Source organism: Pyrgilauda ruficollis, unplaced genomic scaffold (assembly GCF_017590135.1).
Source record: "Pyrgilauda ruficollis isolate IOZ18807 unplaced genomic scaffold, ASM1759013v1 scaffold11, whole genome shotgun sequence".
NCBI classification, from domain to species: Eukaryota; Metazoa; Chordata; class Aves; order Passeriformes; family Passeridae; genus Pyrgilauda; species Pyrgilauda ruficollis.
In genome coordinates, this window is record NW_024509210.1 from 11,213,938 (window position 1) to 11,235,188 (window position 21,251).

The window sequence follows — 21,251 nt, forward strand, 5'->3', positions numbered from 1 at the left end:
CTTAACATTCTTTGGTGAACCTCAGCCTTTAATTTTTCATCTCTTCTGTGGTACAAACACAAATCTGATGTTCCTTCTCTTCCTTACTGCTGAGATCACCCATGAACACCCACCTGGACACTGAAAGTCATGTATAAAACATTGAGATTTAGCATGCACTGTGGGTTAAGCATCCATGTCTTGTTCCCATTTCAGTAGGATACACAGAAAAAAGACAGACACATAACAAAACAAAACCAGGAGTTACTGTATGACAATTTTTTATTTATCAGTATCAAATTACATAGCAAAGTAATGAATGCAGTGTCAGATCACCTTTTTGAATACTGTAAATACAAACAAAATCCACCATATTGCTTTATTATCCAAAGTAAATTAAAAGTTTAAAAATGTGCGTTTCAGAGATTCCATTTGGCATATCCTGTCAATATATCCTGCATAAATATTTCTGTACCTCATTTTCATTATGTGTACCTTAATGCAGCCTCTAGAAAACACACATGGAGGAGATAGGACCTATCTGTATGTTTATTTTCATCACCAACTCATGCATCTGCCCTGAAATCACTGAAAGTACCTATCTGCTAGCTCACCTGATAGATAAAAGTGACTGTACCTATAGACCTAGAGATGTACTGAGAGATAAAAGTGGCCAGACCCAAAGCTACTGCCATCAGTGCAAGATGGCTGAATGCAAGATATCACAACTGTTGATCAGGTCTTTAAATTACTGACAAAACAGTGATGTACTTTCATGGAAGCTGGACTATCTGATGGCCAGATCTTGTACACTCTAATATGTATGGAAATTCCTGGGACATTTACACCACTCTTTACACAGATCTGACTCTATTAGATAGATAGAACTCCCTGTTTATAACGTTAAGTTATGAATAAAGTCAGGTCTGTTGATTTCACATAAGTTGAATAGGATTTGGCCACAGCTGGATACAAACTAGATAATTCAACAGAAGTATTTTAATGGTGTTAATCAGCAGTGTCATTTAAATGGGACTTCCTTGGAAACTGTGTAAATAGAACACTTTTTCCTGATGGATGAGATAATAAGCTTGACTTAGCACTGTTCCCAAAAGTTAAGACTACTGAGATGCGGTAGATGTATGAAATGGAAAACACCATAGAAATATATATTTAGAATACAATGAACAGAAGTACAGAAGCGTTGATGCAGGTACTAGAAAGGTAAGGAAAGGGAAGGAGGAAAAATTTAGGCAGCAATCCCATGGCAACACAGAAGTTACTCTTGATCCCTCCAATTCACCACTATCAGTGGAAGTCAGGCTTCTCTGGGAAGGTGCAGCCTGAGCGCTTGATAATGACGCTGGCTGCGTAATGTCCGGCCCGGATGCACTCAGTCACCGGCCGGTCGTAGACGAGCTGGGACAGAAAGCCTATGGGACACAGTGGGAGAGAAAGAGAAGGAAGAAAATGGTCAGATTGGTTTTTTGAGTGTATCAGTTTGTTACAGGGCAAAGCACTGAGGTACTGCCTGTATGTACCCCTGCAGACTGGCCAGTTTCAACTGAGAATTGCTCTTGAGTGAACTTCAGGGCTGGAGTGGTGGTGCTGCTATTTCTTCGTGAAGTCTCCATTTGGTAGCTTCCAGTAAATTAAAGATTATCAAGACTGATCATTATTAGTGTTCTCAAATTTATTTTAACAGAATTCCTGCTCTCTTCTTTATAGAGATAACCCCTGATTCCTCAAAGAACATTTTAAAAACAAAGAAGAAGTTTTCCCTGCTGAAAAGAGTCCCTTCTGCTCTTACTGGCTACAGCTACAGCCCCAACACAACTGTGTGCAAGATTTTCTCCAAAAAGAGAAAGACGTAATAGAGAAACATTATATTCAGAGTTACAGGTGCTCACAGTGCAAAGAAGGTGAAAAATTTTTATCTGATGAGGAAAGATGACATCTGTTGCCTTTGATAATGGGACATTTAATCTAAAACTTCAGCAGCAGTAGGGACCCCTGAGCCTGTGCAGATACCCCCCTGAACTGGAAACTTTGCAGAGAACCAGGCACCTCTCAGAATCAGGGCACACAACTGTGGCTTCAGCTGCCACAGCCTGCACAGCCTGGAAACTCAGGAATCACTGGCAGCTGAGTGCTTTGAAAACCTGAGCACCTCCTAAATGAACAGAGGTAGGCAGTCCTAAAAAGGCACTTGGAGAAGTTTAGTACAAGCAGCATCAGAAATTTTATGGATTGAGTCCCTCGTTTCTGAAGCATTTTGTCTTGGCTGAAGCTATTGTGATCAAAAGCATGACAGAACTTATGGCAGAGGTGAAATATGTATTTTAAATTTGGAAGAGGCTTTCAAGATGTGAGAAGTAAACTTAGTATCTTATAATTTAAAACTCCACTCTCATTCTAGAGGTAATATTTTATTCACTTTTATCCTGTGAATATATATGTTTTTAATATGTTTCAGATGTATCTCTCTTCCTTGTCCCATCGCAGAAGGAAGGTGAGACTTGCCCAAGAAAATCAGAATTCTAGCAAGCTGAAAGATGTTCTTTTTAAAGATTTCATCCACCATTTCAAGTTTCTGTCATGCTCAGGCTTTGTGCCTTGACAGTACAAATGTAGTCTTGAAACCATGTCTCTGCTAAGTACTGTGTAAAACTCATAAGTACCAACTTTTGACATATTACAAATTTTGATTCTAAGCTGATATGTTTTGCTAGCTTGCTTTCATATTCACTTTCTCTGTTCATCTGGTTTGCTATTGGGAAAAGGTTCCACATTGTACTGTGATGCTGTCATTTAACCTGTGCTCTGTTTCTAAATATTTTGTTTTGTGATACGCTACAGCATAATTTCAGAAGATCATAAAAATATTTCATCCTGTGCAATGATGTCTTCTCTTTGGAGATTAAATATCATGTGAAACAAGAAAAATAAGGTTAGATTAATACAGCTGTTTCCATCAATTACCAATATCTATCTTGGCTTCTTGGTCTTGACTGATAGTGAAAAGAAGCCTAACTGATACACAGTTTTCTCTAAACTGCACCAAACTGGAGAACAGTTTGAAACTGAAAATCGATAAATCAAACACTTTTTATTAGAATAGGGAGGCCATAGAGAGTAAGCACATTAGTTAAAAAAGGAGAAAACTCATATGTTTCTGACATAAATACTTTTCTAGAGAACCATGTATTGGCTGGAATTTTACAGATATTGACTGACGCTAGCTGGGAAAAAATGACTCATTCACCAACAAAAGGTAAGTGCATAAGCACAAGCAAAGAAGACAGGAGTTATCAATATACGAAGACAAGAATCTGAAACAGGAAGAAATTGTGCTGTGAGTACTATCACTGATGGCAGTCAGGGATGACAGACAACACAACTGTGGCAGGATGGTCCAGCTGCAATAGTTGGGTAACAGTTGAGAAATTCAAACAGCATGCCTGGCAGAAATGAGATCGTTTCTGAATAACAAGATGAAAATGGTCTGCTCTCCATTAAATTAACATGCATTCTTAGGAGAAACTTTCTTGGATATGTGGAGGGTGTCAATCATTAAATTTAAACTGCCTGGGAGGCAGGAGCTTGCCAGTGTGCTTCTGGGTGGTTAAAACTTGAGAGCAAGTTGTAACCATATGTAAAATGAGGCTGTTAAGACAGTCCATTTCTGACTCAGTAAGTATGAAGATGCACTGGGCAGGTCTCCAAAGGCAAACATGGGGCTAGGTTTTGTGCAGAGCATGAATTCAGAGAGCGAGGTTTATACAAGAAAGAACAACTATCCTCTACATTTATGATCAAGGCATCAAACATACATGAAGATGAGAAAATCCACAGAGCAAAGGACCATAAAACATGAATTACTTTTTAATACCAACTAGACTGACACTGTCATCACCTCCCAGGCTCATTGTAGTTTCAGGTTAGTATGAGTCTTTTGTCTTCAGTGAAGCTACTTGCTTATTTTGATTTAAGTGAAAGCAGAGTCAGGTGAAAAAAACATCTTGTTCTAATTGGGGACAGAAATGAGAGATCTCTGTGATTTAAGAGTGTTGCAGAAATGACATTAAGTACAGCTGTCATATATGACATATGTAGAAACTGCATTGGGGAGTTTGCCCTCAAACCATTCTCTTGTCTGTTGAGTTTCTCTTAAAAGGTATGTTTTTCATAGATGAAATGGAAATAGCAGTATCTGACACAATACTGCATCGAATGACAATACAAACACACATATCACAAACAGAACTACATCACATAGTAAGACTAGGCAGTTGGCAAAGCAGACCCCGAGGGAACACCAGAAAGCAGTGTTGTTTGAGCAGAGAAGCAAAAAGCTCTATCAGGTTGGCTGCCTTAGCTACAGAATGTTCTTTTTAGTTAATGCAGTAAAAAGCAACATGGTCAGAATATAATTCAGAGTTTGCCTCCCCCAGTGTATAAGGCACAGTGATGCAAACCCCATGAGTCATACTCTCAAGGCATCGATTCAGATCTGAGTTCCAGCTGAAGAAGTTACTCCCCCATCTGTTTTTCACCAAGCTGCTTTGCTGCTGGTATAACCTGATACCCTGTCAAAAGGAGCCAGATCAGTTTAAACAGTAGCTGTTGAGCAGGGGATCTTTGCTAACACAGCTGATTGAAACTGAAGTGGGTTAGTGAGCACTCAAACAGCCCAACCAGCGAGCAGGGCAGCGGAGGGAAGATGAAAAGCAGTTGAATGCTGTAATCTCTTAAGGTGCCATGATTGGAAATGCAAGAAGATAAGTGAACATGGCTTCAGACTTACTTCACACTCCTACAACTTCAGAGACCAAAAGGGCAGGATTGAACTCTGATCCTGTATCACAGGCGTGGGATCACAGACCTAGATCATCCCAGCACATACTAACGTAGCTCAGCATCTACTTCATTTCTTTGTGGTCTGAATTGGTCCCTGGCTATCACTGGAACGGAGTGCAGAAAGCAGCAATAAACTTTGGCTACACCAGACAGCCTCACTTCAGTATTTTACCAAAACAACTTCAGGCAATATTGTTTACCGTGTTCTAGCTGCAGCTGTTGTGCAGCAGCATTTCTGCACTGCTGGAGTTGTGGATGCCGTTGCAAGCTTTGCGCATCATTCTTGTCACACTAGCTCGAGGCTTTCCTGTCTGCCTCCTGCCCCGTTATCCAACATGCCAACTGTTTGTGGAGGAAGGGAAAATGCAGTTGCAGAATGTCTAGCAAGCCACCTTGATGTAATGAGCCATCTTGGTAAGCTTTCAGAGTAGACTGGGATGCCTTTTGTCCTTCACAGGCATGGATAGCCAAGTAACCACCTTGCACCCACTAATGGTGAGAACTTCTTTGGAACTGGGTCCAATTCATCCCACTTATCTTCCTAGAAAAAAAGACAACTTTGCTTCAAAAGTTGCCTTAAACCTTGGAGTGGTACAAAATGTATTTGCATTCTCAGATGATAGAAGGGATTATAACACACCAATAGCTATTTTTGGCCCTTAATTATTTCTTTTCTGCTCAGGAGAAAAAAAGGGACTCTGGAATCACTTTGCTTTGAAAAGTGTGCCTGAAATAACTGAGAGTTAATCTTTATTACTTCCAGCTTCCTTATTAAATAATCTCAAAGACAATGTTTGTAACTGTCTACAAAGGTCTACAAAGAGAATGAAGGATGGAAAAGTGAAGTTGCTTTGTTCCTTTTTGTGCTCCCCACCAAATGGAAAGTCCTGTAAGCCAAGTGCCAGAAGTGGTGCCAGACCCAGCTGAGACCAGCTCAAATCTCTTTGGGGGTGTCAGCATAAGTTTGAAAAGACACAGCGGGACAGTCCACTGACTGACACAAAAGGTGCTGTATTCACTTTGTTACTCCTTAGAGTTGAGTAGAACTTAACATCATTAAAGGAGAGCCAAGTTGACTTTCTAGCAAAGCAGATATTTCAGAGGCAATTTCACTGAAATCAGTGATTTCTTTGAAAGTTTTATTTCCAGATTATTAGTGGTAATTCTGAATGAACACTTAGAACCAGTGCAGTTGGGCAGGAATGTGGGAGTCTAATAGTGGAGATTTAAAACAGTTCTGGTCTGCTCCAGTAATGGTTTAACAACACTTAAAAACAGCTCATATTGAAGCCAAATGTTTCATTTCAAATTGTACACTTGAAAATTAATTTTAATGACTGTTAATTACTAATGCTGGCTGAAAATCCATTTATAGCCTCCGACACCCAGCTCCCCACTACTTGTCTTTCTGCAGTTTCTCTCACACTTCCAACATTTATAAAATGCCCATGGCAAAATTTTTTTTTTTTAATGCAAGAGAGAAAAGCTGAAAAAATCCAATTATCAAATGCATCAATTATCAACAATTACAGGCTGACCCTGCGTCAGAGCCCCTCAAAACCTTTTTGCTATGTGATGTTCCCAGACAATTCTGCTTCCAGATGAGCCCTGAAGTATAAAACCTATGCTAGCCAGGCCATTCACCATCAAAACTGCCCCAGCCACAAAAAGGATCCTGACCAGGATTAGCTGACTCCTCTTTTTTGTATTTAAAATTTCTACAGCCTAATTTGTGAACTGCACTTTTAAAAATGCTGTCATTTCCCCATGGGGACAGTTGCAAGCACCTTTTCACACTCTTGTTCATATACAGAATTTATCACAGTTGCTGGGACGCTCATCTATTTTTATGTGATCCCACTAGATTTCCAGGCCAGGAGTGTGGGAAGATGCAGTTTTCAAGAAACATTACCCAGTCAATGCCTTGTGGCTGATATGATTGGGGTTTTTTTTTTGAGGTTTTTTAGCACTGTGGGAGAGGGCTAATGTTGTAGCATGAGCCTGGTCAGTAGTAATCGGGTGGTTGGCAATGCTGCTGCCAAGAGCCAACCAGCCACCGTAGATTTTGTAAAAGATGTTGGCATCAGTGGATTCTGCAATATAGTCACTGAATGACCGTACGTCAACATGCTGAGGTTTCTCCTTTTTTAATTTTGTGGCAGATGGTGGATATTACAGCCAAGAACTGTGGTAAGCCAGAGGCCCTGCCCATTGCTATCAAACCAAATGTTGGCTATTCTAAATGGAAACGTTTTTGATTAAGGGTGGGATTTGGCTTCTGTTTTCATGTCTTTTGGCACTGTGGTCTGACACATCAGACTTACAGTATATAAGACAAATTAAATGTAAGCGTCTTCAAAGACTCTATATTTCTTTCAACCTTTAAGCACTTATAACACTTTCTCTCAATTTATTGTAAAAATGATGCCATACATGCATATATATGTTATTAACTACAAATGTACATGCATAGAAACATGTGCCTTTTTCTCTCCTTTAAATGAAATGGCTCTGTGCTTATAGAGAACTGTAGTGCCAGGCTAATTACAATTGAGAGAAAAAAGGTTACCAACCCTTCCGTAAAAATGGTCATTTAAGATGTATATCTAACAAGTGGCAACCTTGAAATCTCTCACTGGAAAGAACACTAGAAAATCCTTCCTGACTATACCACTGGAGGAAAGTTTTAATAAAAACTAATTAAACTACAAAAATCTCAAGTGGTTAACTGATTTTAGGGGCTAAATTTCTGGCAATTCTAATTATCCTCTTGTGGCTTCACTTAGTGTTTCACAACCATGACAGATGACAATGAAAAACTGCAGTTAAATTCATCCTCCCTGACACCATGCTAAGCACTAGCTTCTCCCTCTCCAAGTAAAATCAATACCATGTTTGAGTAAACACGTTTACAGCTTTATTAGGATGTCTTGCTTGTTCTGTAACAGCGACTTGAAGCTGTGGTAGCAAATCGACTCAACTCAGTTAAACCTAGAGAGCTGAGTAAGAGGCTCATCGATAAGGTTGTTATATAAATAAACTGCAGGAGACCAGAAAGCTGGAACAAACAGCTTGGTAAATGTCAATATTTTTACTTCCAGAGAATGACAAAACCATGAGATCACGACTAAAATGTTTCAGAAGTCTGTATTTACTTTACTTATAAAATGGTCACGTGCTAAAAGCATTTCACTGCCTTTGTACAAGAAACTTCTTATTTAATAATCAGCAGCATGAATACCAAACCAAGCACGTTTTAAGAAATGCAGTGATATTGGTATCGCTATGCCTATCCCTCTTGTTTTCTTCTTATTTATGGATACATTTTCAGTGCATTGAGTTTCTGTAAGGATCACTCAGATGGGTGTACATATTTCTCAGTCTGAGGTTATACAGTCATTTATGGACACATGCAAATAATACAACTTTGCATTTACTAGACAACTATGAATAAGTGAAAGGAGTGTTTTCAGTTTAGCAGCCTTTTCCTGGAACGGAGAGGAGGTGTTGAATACACAAAACAAAAAAAAAAACACGCAGTGTCTAAAGCTTTAAAGCACTACATGTGGAAAATGTTAATGAAAGATTTCTGCAGAATTGTGATAATTAAAAAAAAAAAATAAAACTTCATTACACCCCTATTATTCCATTAGGAATCAGTTACTCAAGGCTGAATAATTTCATTGCATTGATTGCACATGATTGCCACTGTTTGGCTCTACCGGGCCAGCTCACTGCAGCTCAGAGAACAAGGTGTCATCACAGTTCCCAGGGCCTGTATGTGCTCAGGCCCACCAGAGACTCCCTCCAAGGAAAATCAGCAGTCTCATTTCTCTGATGTTTTCATTCAAGTAGGAATGGTGTATGCAGCTCTGTGGTGGTTTGTTCCTGAAGGCTGTGCCATAGATTGAGAAAACAGACCCTGAGGTGAAGCCTACTTAGATTGATGTGAGATTTTCTATCACTGCCCTGTGCCTTGACTGCATACTGTCCACCTTCTGAGAGGGAATAGCTCAAAGCTGGAGCTTTGTTATATTTTGTTATAAATATAAGCAGTATTTTATACTCTGACATCCTTCCGCATTAATCATTCTTAGTGGACTCTATAACCTGTTGCATATTGCCTCTGTTAAATTCCCCAGTGCATCTTACTGTCCAAGAAAAGAACCATTTCAGTCTATAATGTGCTCCAAGAATAATGTGAAAGAGGAAAATGCTAACACTGTTATAACTTCTCATGGTTTGGTCCTATTTTTCATTTTTGAGTCCACATGATGAGCTTTGGGAAATTTCCTTTAGGATCAGGATCTGGTTGCCTTAGGCTTGTCTCCGGCAGCCTCCAGGGGAAAACATTTAATTAAAAAAAAAACCCCTCCAAGCTTACAAGGAGTATCCAAGGCACAGCATGTGCCAAACCAGAAACAGGTATTTTCATTGCAAGTATCTTTTCTATTCGAAAAAAAAAATACTTTCCAGGATGATATTTATATATTTATCTTTGTTTTTCCTAAAAGCATTTCCTAGAAGTGTTCTGCAAAATCTAAAATTCTTCAAAATTTTTGAGACAGAAGAGTGAAATAAGCTTTCTTTTATTAGTACCTGTGGAAAGTTTCTGAGCCTCAAACCAGGTCTGTTGTATTGACACTAAATGGAACCAATTATTACATCTACTGCTTGGAATAAAAGGAAGAGAACTGCACTAATTTACTATAGATACAATGAAGTTCTAAGGACAATAAAATGGAATAATATGTCCTATCCTCTACTTAGTTTTTAACATATATTCAAGTGCAAAAAAGGTTGCACGACTTTTACTTCATAGCCAAGATTCATATGTACGAATCCCAGGAGAGTTTTATTTGCAGGTGTGCTTCCACACAGCCAAGCCAGCAGTTTGTAAAGAGAATCAGAAAGCAACACCCAGTGCAGAGGGAATATGGGAGCCAGGCAGCCTGTGAATTTCCTGACTTTTGTGGGCTGAAAGAGCCTACCCTAGCATTATATTCATAATGCTCCTATTTTAGTACAGTGACACTTAATATCTTTTGCCTCTTTAAATATCTGTTACAGTTCTGGATTGATAGCAAAAATTTACTGATCACCAATAACAGTAACGTCCCTTTCCACCAGGTCAGAGATCAGTGTCAAATCAACCTACACGCACTGCTACTACCACTGCTTTTAACTGGGACCACGTTTTTTCTTCTAATTCCTTTTTACTGCAATCTTGCCATCTTCCCACTTCAAGTATGAGCCCATTGCAGTGTGGGGGAAGTGAACAAATTCTGGGAGACTTTACCATGCTGTTATATAACAGAGGAGCTGTAAGTGGGAGAGGACCCAGCTTGTGAACATCATGGCCTGAGAAGTGTCCTTATGGTCATCGTGTCCATGCCCTTAGCACCCACTGAGGCATGTTAGATGTCAAACAGACAATATATTTCAGTGTGTTTTTGTATTTCATTCTGTGGTGTTTTATCTCCTGCGAATATAGCATCAGCTAAATCTGACACATCATTTCTTAGGGGACTATATCCTGCCCTGATTCCCAGGGGAATGTTCTTGATGATCCAATCTGACGAGTGCCTCTGTCTCTATTCAGAATACATTAAAATAACACAAAAATATTGCCAACAGTCTGCAAGCAAGGTAATAGTAACTCATTAAAGTAATTTCTAACCTTCCACATGAACATTTTCTTTATCATTACATGATTTTCTAACACATGACACATTAACATAAAATGAAATGTTATGAGGGTAGGCATAGTAGGCATGACAAAGTATTTTAAACGGTGATGACTTGCTTTGAGGCGTTAAGCCAATTTGTAATTGTCCCATAGCTATTACAGCAAAAATTGGAACTTTGTAATTGGTTTTGAAAATCTATTTTTAACAGAGTAGGTTTGTTTTTTAAAGTGTACACAACCTATTTGACGTTTATTTTTCACAAAACCTGTCCAGAATGTCACTGAATTTATGGTGAGGTAAATTAGGCCTTTTAAAAAGCAATTTTGCAAAATATTAATCCTCTGCTGTGTACTGAGGCTCCCTTAACACTGACAATGTCACTGACAGGAGGAGAGACACAGAGGCTAAAGGAATCAAGTCCTGCTTCACTCTAATTAGAAACTTCTGAGGGTGTTTTAATTCCACACGCTGATCTTTTTAAGTGGATATTTTGCTCCTACATGTTATTTAAGAAATGACAGCAAGTATACTATGTTATGCCTTACTTTTATTCTACTATGACTTTTTCTAGATTGCCTTTAAATGGAACAGGTGAAAGTGTGAAATACTATATTTACATTACTGTATTACAAGAATACATATGTAATGAAATTAGGAGGAACAGTTAGAGACCAAGAGAAGGGTAGCAATTAAAACAATGAAAACAGTATAATCACAATTATACTTGAACAACACATGCAAACAGGTTTGTGTATAATATCAGCACAGAAGAGGGTATTATTTCCAAAGAAATAATTTGGAATGGAAAATGGTAAACAAAGAAGTAGGGAATTAAAAAGAAAACAGAAATATCTCATGTTTTTTCTGAGTGATATCTATTTTATGGTTTTAAGTAGCTGCAATTCAAACTGTGGCAAATTTCAAAAATGTGCCAATACTAACGTTGAAATTACTAGCAACTGGCTACACTATTGATCAAAATAATTATGTGCCTCTAGCTAAGACTGAGAAAAAAATCAACTGGGAGCATATAATCTGGTGATTTTCTAGTTTGTAGAAGGTCAGTTACAGAGATAACGTGGTGATCTAATAGCCTGGGTTTCTGTGGGATGTTTATCTGACAGAGTTCCGAATGCCATCAGAACGCAGGGGTGGTAAGTCATGGACATGTTGACAGGTTATCCCCTAGCAAGCAAAGATTGATGCCCTCTCTGCAGCTCAGCTATTATACTCCTGTATGCTGTTTATAAACCAGGAGTAGTAAAGATGGGCAAAATGGGCTGTCAGTCAAAGTGCTGATGACACTAAGTATTTTTATTTCAAAGCTTCCTATCTCACCCACCATGATCTCAGTAACAACAGGATTGCTCAGAGGCAATTAGCCACCAAGGCCGTACAAACGAAAACTAAGAGAGTGCTGCTTTCTGTTACAACAGTTATCTTTACTTCAAAGAAAAGCCAGAATGATTCAAAGTAGTATCCCCTCTCTCTTTGCTGGTGAAGATAAATTTTGTAGCAAATATCAGCCATTACAAGTTACATGCACACATGCATTTAATTGATATCACCACAAAAAATATCCCTTGCTCCCAGCTGGCAAGTAGCTCTGCATCTCAGAGCTCTGGTGTTATCAGGAGGGAGTACTTCACAGCAGTGACATTTTGTCCACTGCATTTTCTTCTATTAAATGTGATTAAAAAATGATGGCAACTTCCCAAGGTATTTTACACAAGTATAAAAATCTTATAAAAATTAAAGACCGCTATAAGTGGATGGAGTAGCTTCTGATATCACTCTCCTGCTGTTCAGTAAAGAATGGTTCCTAGCTCCTTGTATTCCTATTTCAACAAATCTAGAATATTCCAGAGGCAGTGAATACTGGAGGGAGAGCAGCCCTTACAGCATAGATTTATACAGAGAGGAAAATACAACAAATAAGAGAAATATTCATTATTAGTGTAAACAAATTCTTTCCCAGTCTTCAAGAGCCCTAGAAATCCATTAAGCACCTTTCTTTTTAATATAGTCACAAGCTTACTGATAATTTAGTGTTCTGAAAAGCCATTCAAATCTGTCTCTGCTGAAGGCATTATCAGATCTTTTTGCATGTTTAGCACTCCTGGAATAGCCATATAGGAGCTATTCATAAGAGCTTATTTCATTTCTCACATGTGCACATGCCTCTATCCCCACAATGCTTGCACAAGAAATACATAAGAGACTTATTAGACAGAGTCATGAGTACAGTCCCCCTTTGGCCTAGAACAGATTTATTGCAATATGGAATTCCCACTCTTTGAGCTTCATTTTTTAATTTGGTCAGCTCCTACTCTGGAGTCACCAACATTGCCCTCTGAAGATGACTGAGTCTGGATTTCCAGAGGAGCAGGAACTGGCACCTGGGAACTTAATACCAACAGGATTAAAATTCAGAGGACCATAACACAATTTAGGTGGGAAGGGACCTCTTTAGGTCACTTGCACCAGTCCCTGGCTTAAGACAGGGTCAGCTCTGATGATGTCAAATCCCATCCAGATGATTTTTAAAATTTTAAAAATCACTGGATTCCTTCCATAAATGATGGGGGCTACACAGCAACAGCATAAGAATTATTATTCTGGTTTTAATTATGTTTCCATTTTTATCAATATTACACTTGTCTAAATCCACCAGCTTCAGCCAAGGTATTCCAAAGCAAATCTAGTATGTTCAGAAAACAGAACCAGACCTTTATTAAAAGAGGTTTCTGAATCGAACACTTAAAAATAGAGGAGTAATGATGACCAATTATTCTGTGCACTCTGTATTCTTTGTGAACCTTTTTATTTCTTGTACTGTGGTTTTATAGATACACATACAGGTATATGCATAATATATTCAAAGACCATTTCACACGAAATATAGTATTTCAATAATGCAGAAGTATATCAAATATTACTTAGTTCTGAAATCAAAGCTGGACGTCACTCTATTGAAAATCATTTGCATTTACCTCATGAACAGAGGCTAAAATTTGAACAGTGTGAGAACCTTTAGGCAAACTCCTACAAGTCTAAGGTCTTTATTTAATTTGTAGAGACATTTAGATTGAGACGGAAAAATAATGCTTGGAATTAACCTCTCTATTAAAGATGAGGAAATGGCTTTACTGAGACAGTTTGGCTCAAACAGAACCAGAAAGAGGGAAGTATCTTCAGTAAACCCTGTGGTTCCTAAAGAGGAGATAAGGATGCCATGAGGCCCACTCACACAAGGACACATAAAAGAGGATGACTCCTCTTTTGCTGCTTTCCCTATCTCTATCAGAGTAGTTCTCTGTAGCTGAGACAGGAGTTGACCATCTCATAAGGCTCATGCTGGGATTCACAAGAAAGAGAAAGGGAGAGAACTGCTTATTCTGGAAGAACGTGCACCAAAAAATTGTGACTGTAGCTTTCAAACTGTAGCTAGCAGCTTTATGAGATTGCCCAGCACATGAAAGCTGCCAATGCCATTTTCAAATTGACAGGTGGTTTGAGCCATTGACCTCCCCTTTGATACTGACAGAGGCAAATTGCTATCAGCTCCTATCTGTCGCTGTACAATGCTTAATGAAGAGCTCCTTCTACCCTGGGATTCCTTTTCCTTGAGAATGGTATAACATCTCTATAGCATGGTGATAAGTAATACACACTTGCTGCGATCATTCTGTCACTGCCTTATCATGCTACTTGAAAATGATTTGTGGTTCCATTTCATACTCTAGTACTTTCCATGTAGTGTATGACTAAATCATAGCAGATTATTAGGTCAATATATTTATATTGATGGAACCTGAAGAAACATCGATTTTACACCTTCTCCTATTCATTTGTTATGAACTCTGTACTCAGTTCCAGTGACTAGACAGATTCTAGGGGAGAGCTTTTGCAGGGAACAATGGCAGCAACTATCAGAACAGATGCTTATTGTTTTCATTAGTTACGGTGGCAATGACAAAGGGGACTTCAAACAGAAGGCAAGCCTACTCTGGCTGAAGAGAGCAGGATGGCATAAAGGAAAGCATACGATGGTCAAACTGTTCATATTTATTGCCATTAAGTATGCTTTGATTACCATTACTGCAATGGTTCAAACTGGGGCTGACTAGTAATAAAAAAATGTTAATTTAATGAGCTCCCCAAACTCTACAAACTAAGGCTGTAATTCCATTAAGAAGACTCTTGTGGCATAAGCCATGTCAGCAAAGCTCAAGTGATTTTTCAATGTCATAAGAATCTGGAGGTGGAATTGCAACTTTAATTTATGGGTATTTTAGAGATTTATAAGCAAGTATCTGCGGTACTCTGGAAAACCACAAGAGGTGCTGAGATGCTACAAAGTAAACCATTATTGCTTAAACTTGTAAAGGGTAGCAGTGTTGCTGGTAAGCAATAAAAGCAGAATTGTATTATTGTTGTTTAGAGAGGTGATTTTAGCATAAAGATACCCGTAGCAATTTTAAAACCCAGTTTCTTATTCATGCACTGTACCAGCCTGAGTGGCAGATGACTTGATGCCTGCAGTAAGAGCTAAGAAATTCAGAGATATTCCTGGTGCCAACTTAATAAAACCACATTTCAGCTGAAGAATGTGGTTTATTTCTTGCTGCTAGCTGTTGGGGTGAGCTAGTTCTCCTTGGAGGCTGAACTCCTGAATCAACTCACAGAGTTACAAGTGCCCAGAAACTTTGTCTTTAAACCTTGTCTTGACTTTAAGGTCTCAAGAGTTAACCAGTAGTTAGACTGGTTCTAGTGAAAAACAACCACACAGTTTTCTTTTTTTCAGTTTTACATGGATAAACATATGAGGGGTGATTTGCCAAGTTGGCATAATTATTGAAAAGGAATTTCCCTATGATCTGTGAGTTATACCTCTGGAAGAGAGTGCCTCTGTAAAAGATCTTTCAAAATATGATAGAGTCTAACAAACCTGACCTCCTAATGCAAAATAAATCTTGTATGATGGGGTTTAGTTCTCATTATATCCCACGTTCCCCTCTCAGCCAAGACACCTGTTCCAGAAAAAACACTGTTCAGTCATGTTAATATACTGGTTCCAGAGAAGTACAGGAAACTTTGCCATGGGAGTCTTGTTCTCTGCTGCTTGAATGAAATAACTAGGTTTCCAGGAGGGGATATTGTCACATTGAGTGAATTTTTAGTTAAGAGATTAATTTTGAAACATTTTACTACAAGGACTCTGAAATCAAAACATTACATGTATAGTTGCCTAAGTAGTAACAACTGATAAAAACCTCAATCAAAGAAAGAAGCAGAAAAGCACTGAAGAGAATATAACTTTCCTGTTGTAAAAATTCTGTCAGGACAGTAACACTGCAGCTGGCTCAGTGCTAGACCCAATGCTAGAAGATATGTATGTTGGGCAGTATTACCTACACTACTGCACAGGGCTTGCTGCTAAGGAGACATTCAAGAACTTCTCCAAATGCGCTCCAAATACACAGTTTGAAAACACACGACAAGTATGCCACAGATAAAATACACATATTTCCCTCAAATGAAACACAGACCAAATCAAAGCCTATCCAGTCCAGTATCCTATTTCCTACATATGGGAAGGAAAATTAAGTGACCCCTTGAAGAAGGAGACCACAGTACACATAAGACTAGAATCAGCTGTGTATCTAGACTGTTATGAGTCCCAATTCTCCCATCTGGACTAAACTCAGGAAAATCTATTTTCTGAGGAGAATAAATGATCAATTTACTATTTATGGAGTGCCAGAGGAGACCTGAGATATCCCAGAAGCCAATGGAAGAACTCTGGATAGATATTGTAAAGCTCATGTTGCTTTGAGTCACAGGAGAGAGAAGGATGGTGCAACAAGAGGCTGAGCTCACACACCGATGCTCAGGTAAGTGTCTAACTGCAAGGACAGCTCAGACAGATTAGCCATGGCTGAGCTGACTTCCCTTACAGAGGGAAAACCGGCTGTGGTCCTTTCCCTGACAGTGAGGGAGAACTGTACAATGCACTGGACTGCATTGCACTTGTGGCCCAATGAAAAGGCATCTGATGCCTCAGATGTTTGTGGGGCAACTGAAGATAATACACATCCATAAGCTGTGATACAGGACTTTTGTTAAGATTATCCCAAATATACAGGATCTTGCTGTATCTTAACACTTAGAATGATAAGGGAGAGTTAATATTTTAGAATATGTCCCTTTATCCCTCTCTTCCACAGCTGAGCATTGTCCTCATCATTTTTCCCCTTTGAGAAAGCAATCTCACAATTGATCCAAGACCAACCTGACAGGATGTGCCCCAACTCCTTACACTGCTGGTGGAAGGCAGTAGCTTGGAATAGAGATTGGTCTGGTTTATATCAGCCTTTCCATTCAGGATATTCTGATTAAAGTAAATGTTTTAGCCCTTCTACAGAAAACCAGTAGCTATGACTGTACCAGGGAAAAGGATGTAACTTAGAGAGGAAGGCTTTTTAGAGTTCAATTTTTAAATTTGATCTATTATATTATAAACCAGTTCTTAAAGCTCTCATTTAGTTGCAATAGTCTTCCTGCAGCTAACATAGGAAAGAACAAAATTAGGATTATTAAAACAAAAGTCCTGATTTCAAGAGGCCTAAAACTGAAGAACGGAAAATAACTACAATCAGAGATAAACATGGCACACACATGAAAACAAAATAGGCAAGACCTAATCTCTCTTCTTTTCTCTTCCCTCACAAGAGCAGCAGCTTTGTGGCACAGCTGATAAACAGAGCAAATGTATACAAGGACAAGCACTTGAAGATGATCTTATTTATGTTATAGTCCCGGTTACCTACTGGTTCAAATTTAGTCTTGTTTGTGATTTAGGAACAATAGACAGTGACAAGCATGCCCTGAAAGGTGTATGAATAATATGACCTAACGTGTTTCCCTCTATTTCTGTCCTTTTTGATTCATGAAAGCACTGAAGTAATGAGTAAAAACATTCCTATTCTCAGACAGATTTAAGTATATACTGAACATATATCTTTGGTTTAAATGCTGTATTAAGTAAGGATGGAATTACTCATGTGCTTAAGATTAAGCTTATGTTGAATATTGTCTTGAAGTGGGACAGAATTCTGAAGCTTTAATTTGGTAACACGCTGCTTGCTATCCCCTTCATAGCTACAAGAGTGAGCCCTGCAATTCTATTTATAAAGTCTCTTTGTAATATTTCCAGTAAATTAGTGACTAATGGAGCTCCTTACAGCTACTACAGACTGGATATTGGAGCCTTCAGGATGCAGTAGTGCATCACAGAACTACATGGATGAAGGTTACAATGAATGACAGAAATCTTGGATTAGATTGAGTTTTGGCTTATATAGAATAATTTTTTTAAACAGGCACAGACATAACATCCTCTTTTTTCCTTAGAGCTTGCGCCAAAAAAAATAGTAAGTTTGCAAATGGATATTAAGCAATGCCAGATATTTTCAGGGTTTGTTTTAACAAATTAACCCTTTGCGTTCTTTTCTGATGTCCAAATAATTGTATCGGAAGCAGATGTTCTACCGAAATTTACATGATCAGAGACATTATGCTCACTTATTATCATACTGTTTAATATTCACTACAACCTGTTTTAAAGAACAACAATGTGTTAACATTTAAGCCAGGAGGGATTTCTGTACACTATATAGTACTTGATGCAGCTTGTTTATGCAACAGTCTGACAGATACAATTAATCTCACGAAAACGACCAGAGTACAGCATAATGGCATATTATTTTTGAAGTAATAGAACACACTTTCCCTTTGCAAGTCAGAACTTAATTAAATCATATAACTTTTATATGATGCAGAGAAAAGCTGTAAAAGAATGAAGCTTGTTCTGAAGGACTGGTGAATGAAAAAACAGTAGATTTTATATAGAGAGAATAATAAGATAATCTCAAAACAACAGAGAGAAGTAAGAAATACCTCCAACAAATGCATCTCCAGCTCCATTGGTATCCACAATTTCACTCTGATCACTCACCAACACAGGGAAAGTAGTCACTTCATTTTCTGTAGAGAAAGGGAAGAATAAAACATGAGTTACTTGGGAATCTGACTTTGAAATGCACAACAAACAGGGAAAATCAAAACAATTCAAAACTATGACCTTTAGCATGACAATTTGGGTAAAAATAGATTTGGTTTATATTTCTGTCTGTATTTATTTTGTGGGAATATGGGAATACATTCAAACAAACCATAAGTTGTGGGCATTTTCATTATTTACTTCCAGCCTAATTTATTTCCTCTACCTCCTAATACTAAGGACAAGAGAAAAAGAGTAAGGAAAAGAGTAAAAGAAATAAATTACATCAGAAGGAACACCATAAAAGACCTGGGCATATGGACAAAAGTCAGAAAAACCTGTCCTGCCAAAACCAGTGCTTTCTACTAGTTTCAGCAAGGTGAGATAGCCTCCAGAATGGCCAGTACAAGCCTCCAAAACATCAACAGAAACTGCTGCATTGTTAAAACCACAATTGATGTGAATTACCTGAAAGAAAACTGTGAAATAAGAAGCAAAAGCAAGTGTAAATCAAAGTGCTTTCAAATTACACCTTTTAAAAGAAACCATATATGTAAGAAGCCTTGGAACTTGCCATTTGACTGGATTTGGTTTCAAGATTTCAATGATTTCACTCTCTTCCTTAATATTTATTTCAAAAACCCCAACTATTTCCTTCAGCTCCCTGCCCTCTACTGGCACTCATTAAATGTATTGCAATAGGTGGATACTCAGCATCTTCACCTCCAATTCACTGCCACACCACAGTTCAGCATAATTACACCACTTAGGTATGATAACTGTAGAGTTCCAGGGTTATAAATTTAATATATGCCACTAATTAATCAGCTATGGCTTTCCAGGTGGTAATGTCATAATGACGTGATAAAAATATAATTACCACCTTGTCACAATACCTTGTTAAAGTGTAAATTACCCCTGTAACAGAGCCAATGGAAGTTCTGCCTCTGGTAGTCAGTATGCATTAAACTGTCTCAGAGCAAACAGATTGTCCTTTGGCAGACAGCAGGAATTACAAAAAGGGGAGGGGGAAGAAAAGCCTGTCAACCAGTGAAAAGAAAAACCATCAGAGCTGTTTTCTTTTAATTTTTGGTAAAAATAGAAATAAAATGGAAAACAGAGCTTCCAGTAGCTGAAACCTGGAGATGAGTAGTTTCTTCACTGTCCAGCAACAGAGCAGACCATAAAAATCACTCTTACACTGACATACACAGTAGCAAACAAGGAAACCTAGTTTGGAAGGCATATAAAGAATTCACAGTCTCAAATCAGGCAAGTCTGCGTATGCTGCAGAGGTACCAGAAGGATCCTGGTTTCTGTGAAATGCAGTGTATCAGCTCTACTGCTCTTCACCATCTGCTACTAAGTGAACCAGGCAGATATAATGATGCTGCCTCCAGAGGGAACTGTTGGCTGGCCCACCAGGAGGGGAGGGGAGCATTAGCAACAACCATCCATGAGAGGCAAAGGAAAAAGGGTAATGAAAAACATAAGATGAATATTCCAATTAAAGAACAGGTTTCAGTCAGTTCTCAGGGCATCCTACTCTCTACTCTGTTAAGAAAGCTATTTAGAAATGTGCTTCAATGCTGTGTTGTGCTCTTAAGATAAGTCTTCAAGAGCAATGTTTTTTAGTAATTTTAACAGCATTCATTTGAATTGGAAATCATGAAAGAGGTCTTACATTAAACTCTGCCAGACAAGCAGAATGTATTCATCCATTTCACAAGAAGGTATATTGATTTGCTCTAGATAATACTAAAACAATGAACAATGTGCTAAGTCTGTTGAAGACACATTGTAATAAACTAACCTGCTCCTTCCCAAGTGTGCATGGGCACACACAGATGTTCCATGTTAAATGCACAGCAGACAACTGCATACGCATACAAATGTCTGTGTTTGGGCACACAGAGTGAATAGTGCACACTGTATTTTGAAAGCTGTAAATGGGGTATGGCATCAAATAAGATTCTGTTCAAGCAAACTAGCACAAATGAAAGTTCTCATAATCATCTTTTCCCTTTCTTTTCCTCTGTCTTGACTCCCTCCCTCAGCTCCCTCTAGTATGTGCAGGTAAGTATTGCAGTAGGAGCTCCTATTTTATCCTTTCTGTAGTAGATATAATTGTAAGTAACTGAATTAGTCTAAAATCCCAAATATATTAGGAAAGTTTTCCTGTGTACAATTTTTTTTAATTTTTTCTTCTGGTCACAGTTTTCAATGTCTACCTGGGTAATACATTTTCTTTCTGCAACTTCCTACATATTTTCAAGCAGAGCAATAATATCATATTTTGAAGTACCGAAGTTTAAGAAGGAGCCAGCATGGCTTTGGAGCACATACTGAATTACAAAATATTATCATCTGCACATATCCAATAGGCAGATTATCTTTCTTTAACCTTAGGAGAACTTCTAGCATAGTAGAATCAACAAAACTACAGCTGACAATAATATATACTGTAAGATCAACAAAAGAATACTGAGGTTTGGGGTTTTTTTCCCTTTCCTTTACAATAAATGAAGTAAGTTAGAATTAAAGCTGCCATTAAATTACATTGCTATGTCTGTGTAATAGAACCAAAAGAGCTAATTTCACTTACTGATCTGTGTTTTGTAGCAACTAAACACAACAAGATGAATCACGATGAAGCA

General features: G+C 38.3%; 1 protein-coding gene across 2 annotated transcripts in view; it reads right to left on the bottom strand.

Moving 5' to 3' along the window:
• Positions 1–243: 243 nt before the first annotated feature.
• The window catches only part of ADK (adenosine kinase), a 272,423-nt gene continuing 251,415 nt past the window's right edge, over positions 244–21,251 (bottom strand). For both annotated transcript variants that reach the window (XM_041473499.1, XM_041473508.1), the window contains exons 10-11: positions 18,492–18,578; positions 244–1,412 (exon numbers count right to left, since the gene is read on the bottom strand). In XM_041473499.1, the coding sequence (XP_041329433.1) occupies positions 1,288–1,412; positions 18,492–18,578 (212 nt within the window). In that variant the 3' untranslated portion in view covers positions 244–1,287. The remainder of the gene's footprint in view (positions 1,413–18,491; positions 18,579–21,251) is intronic.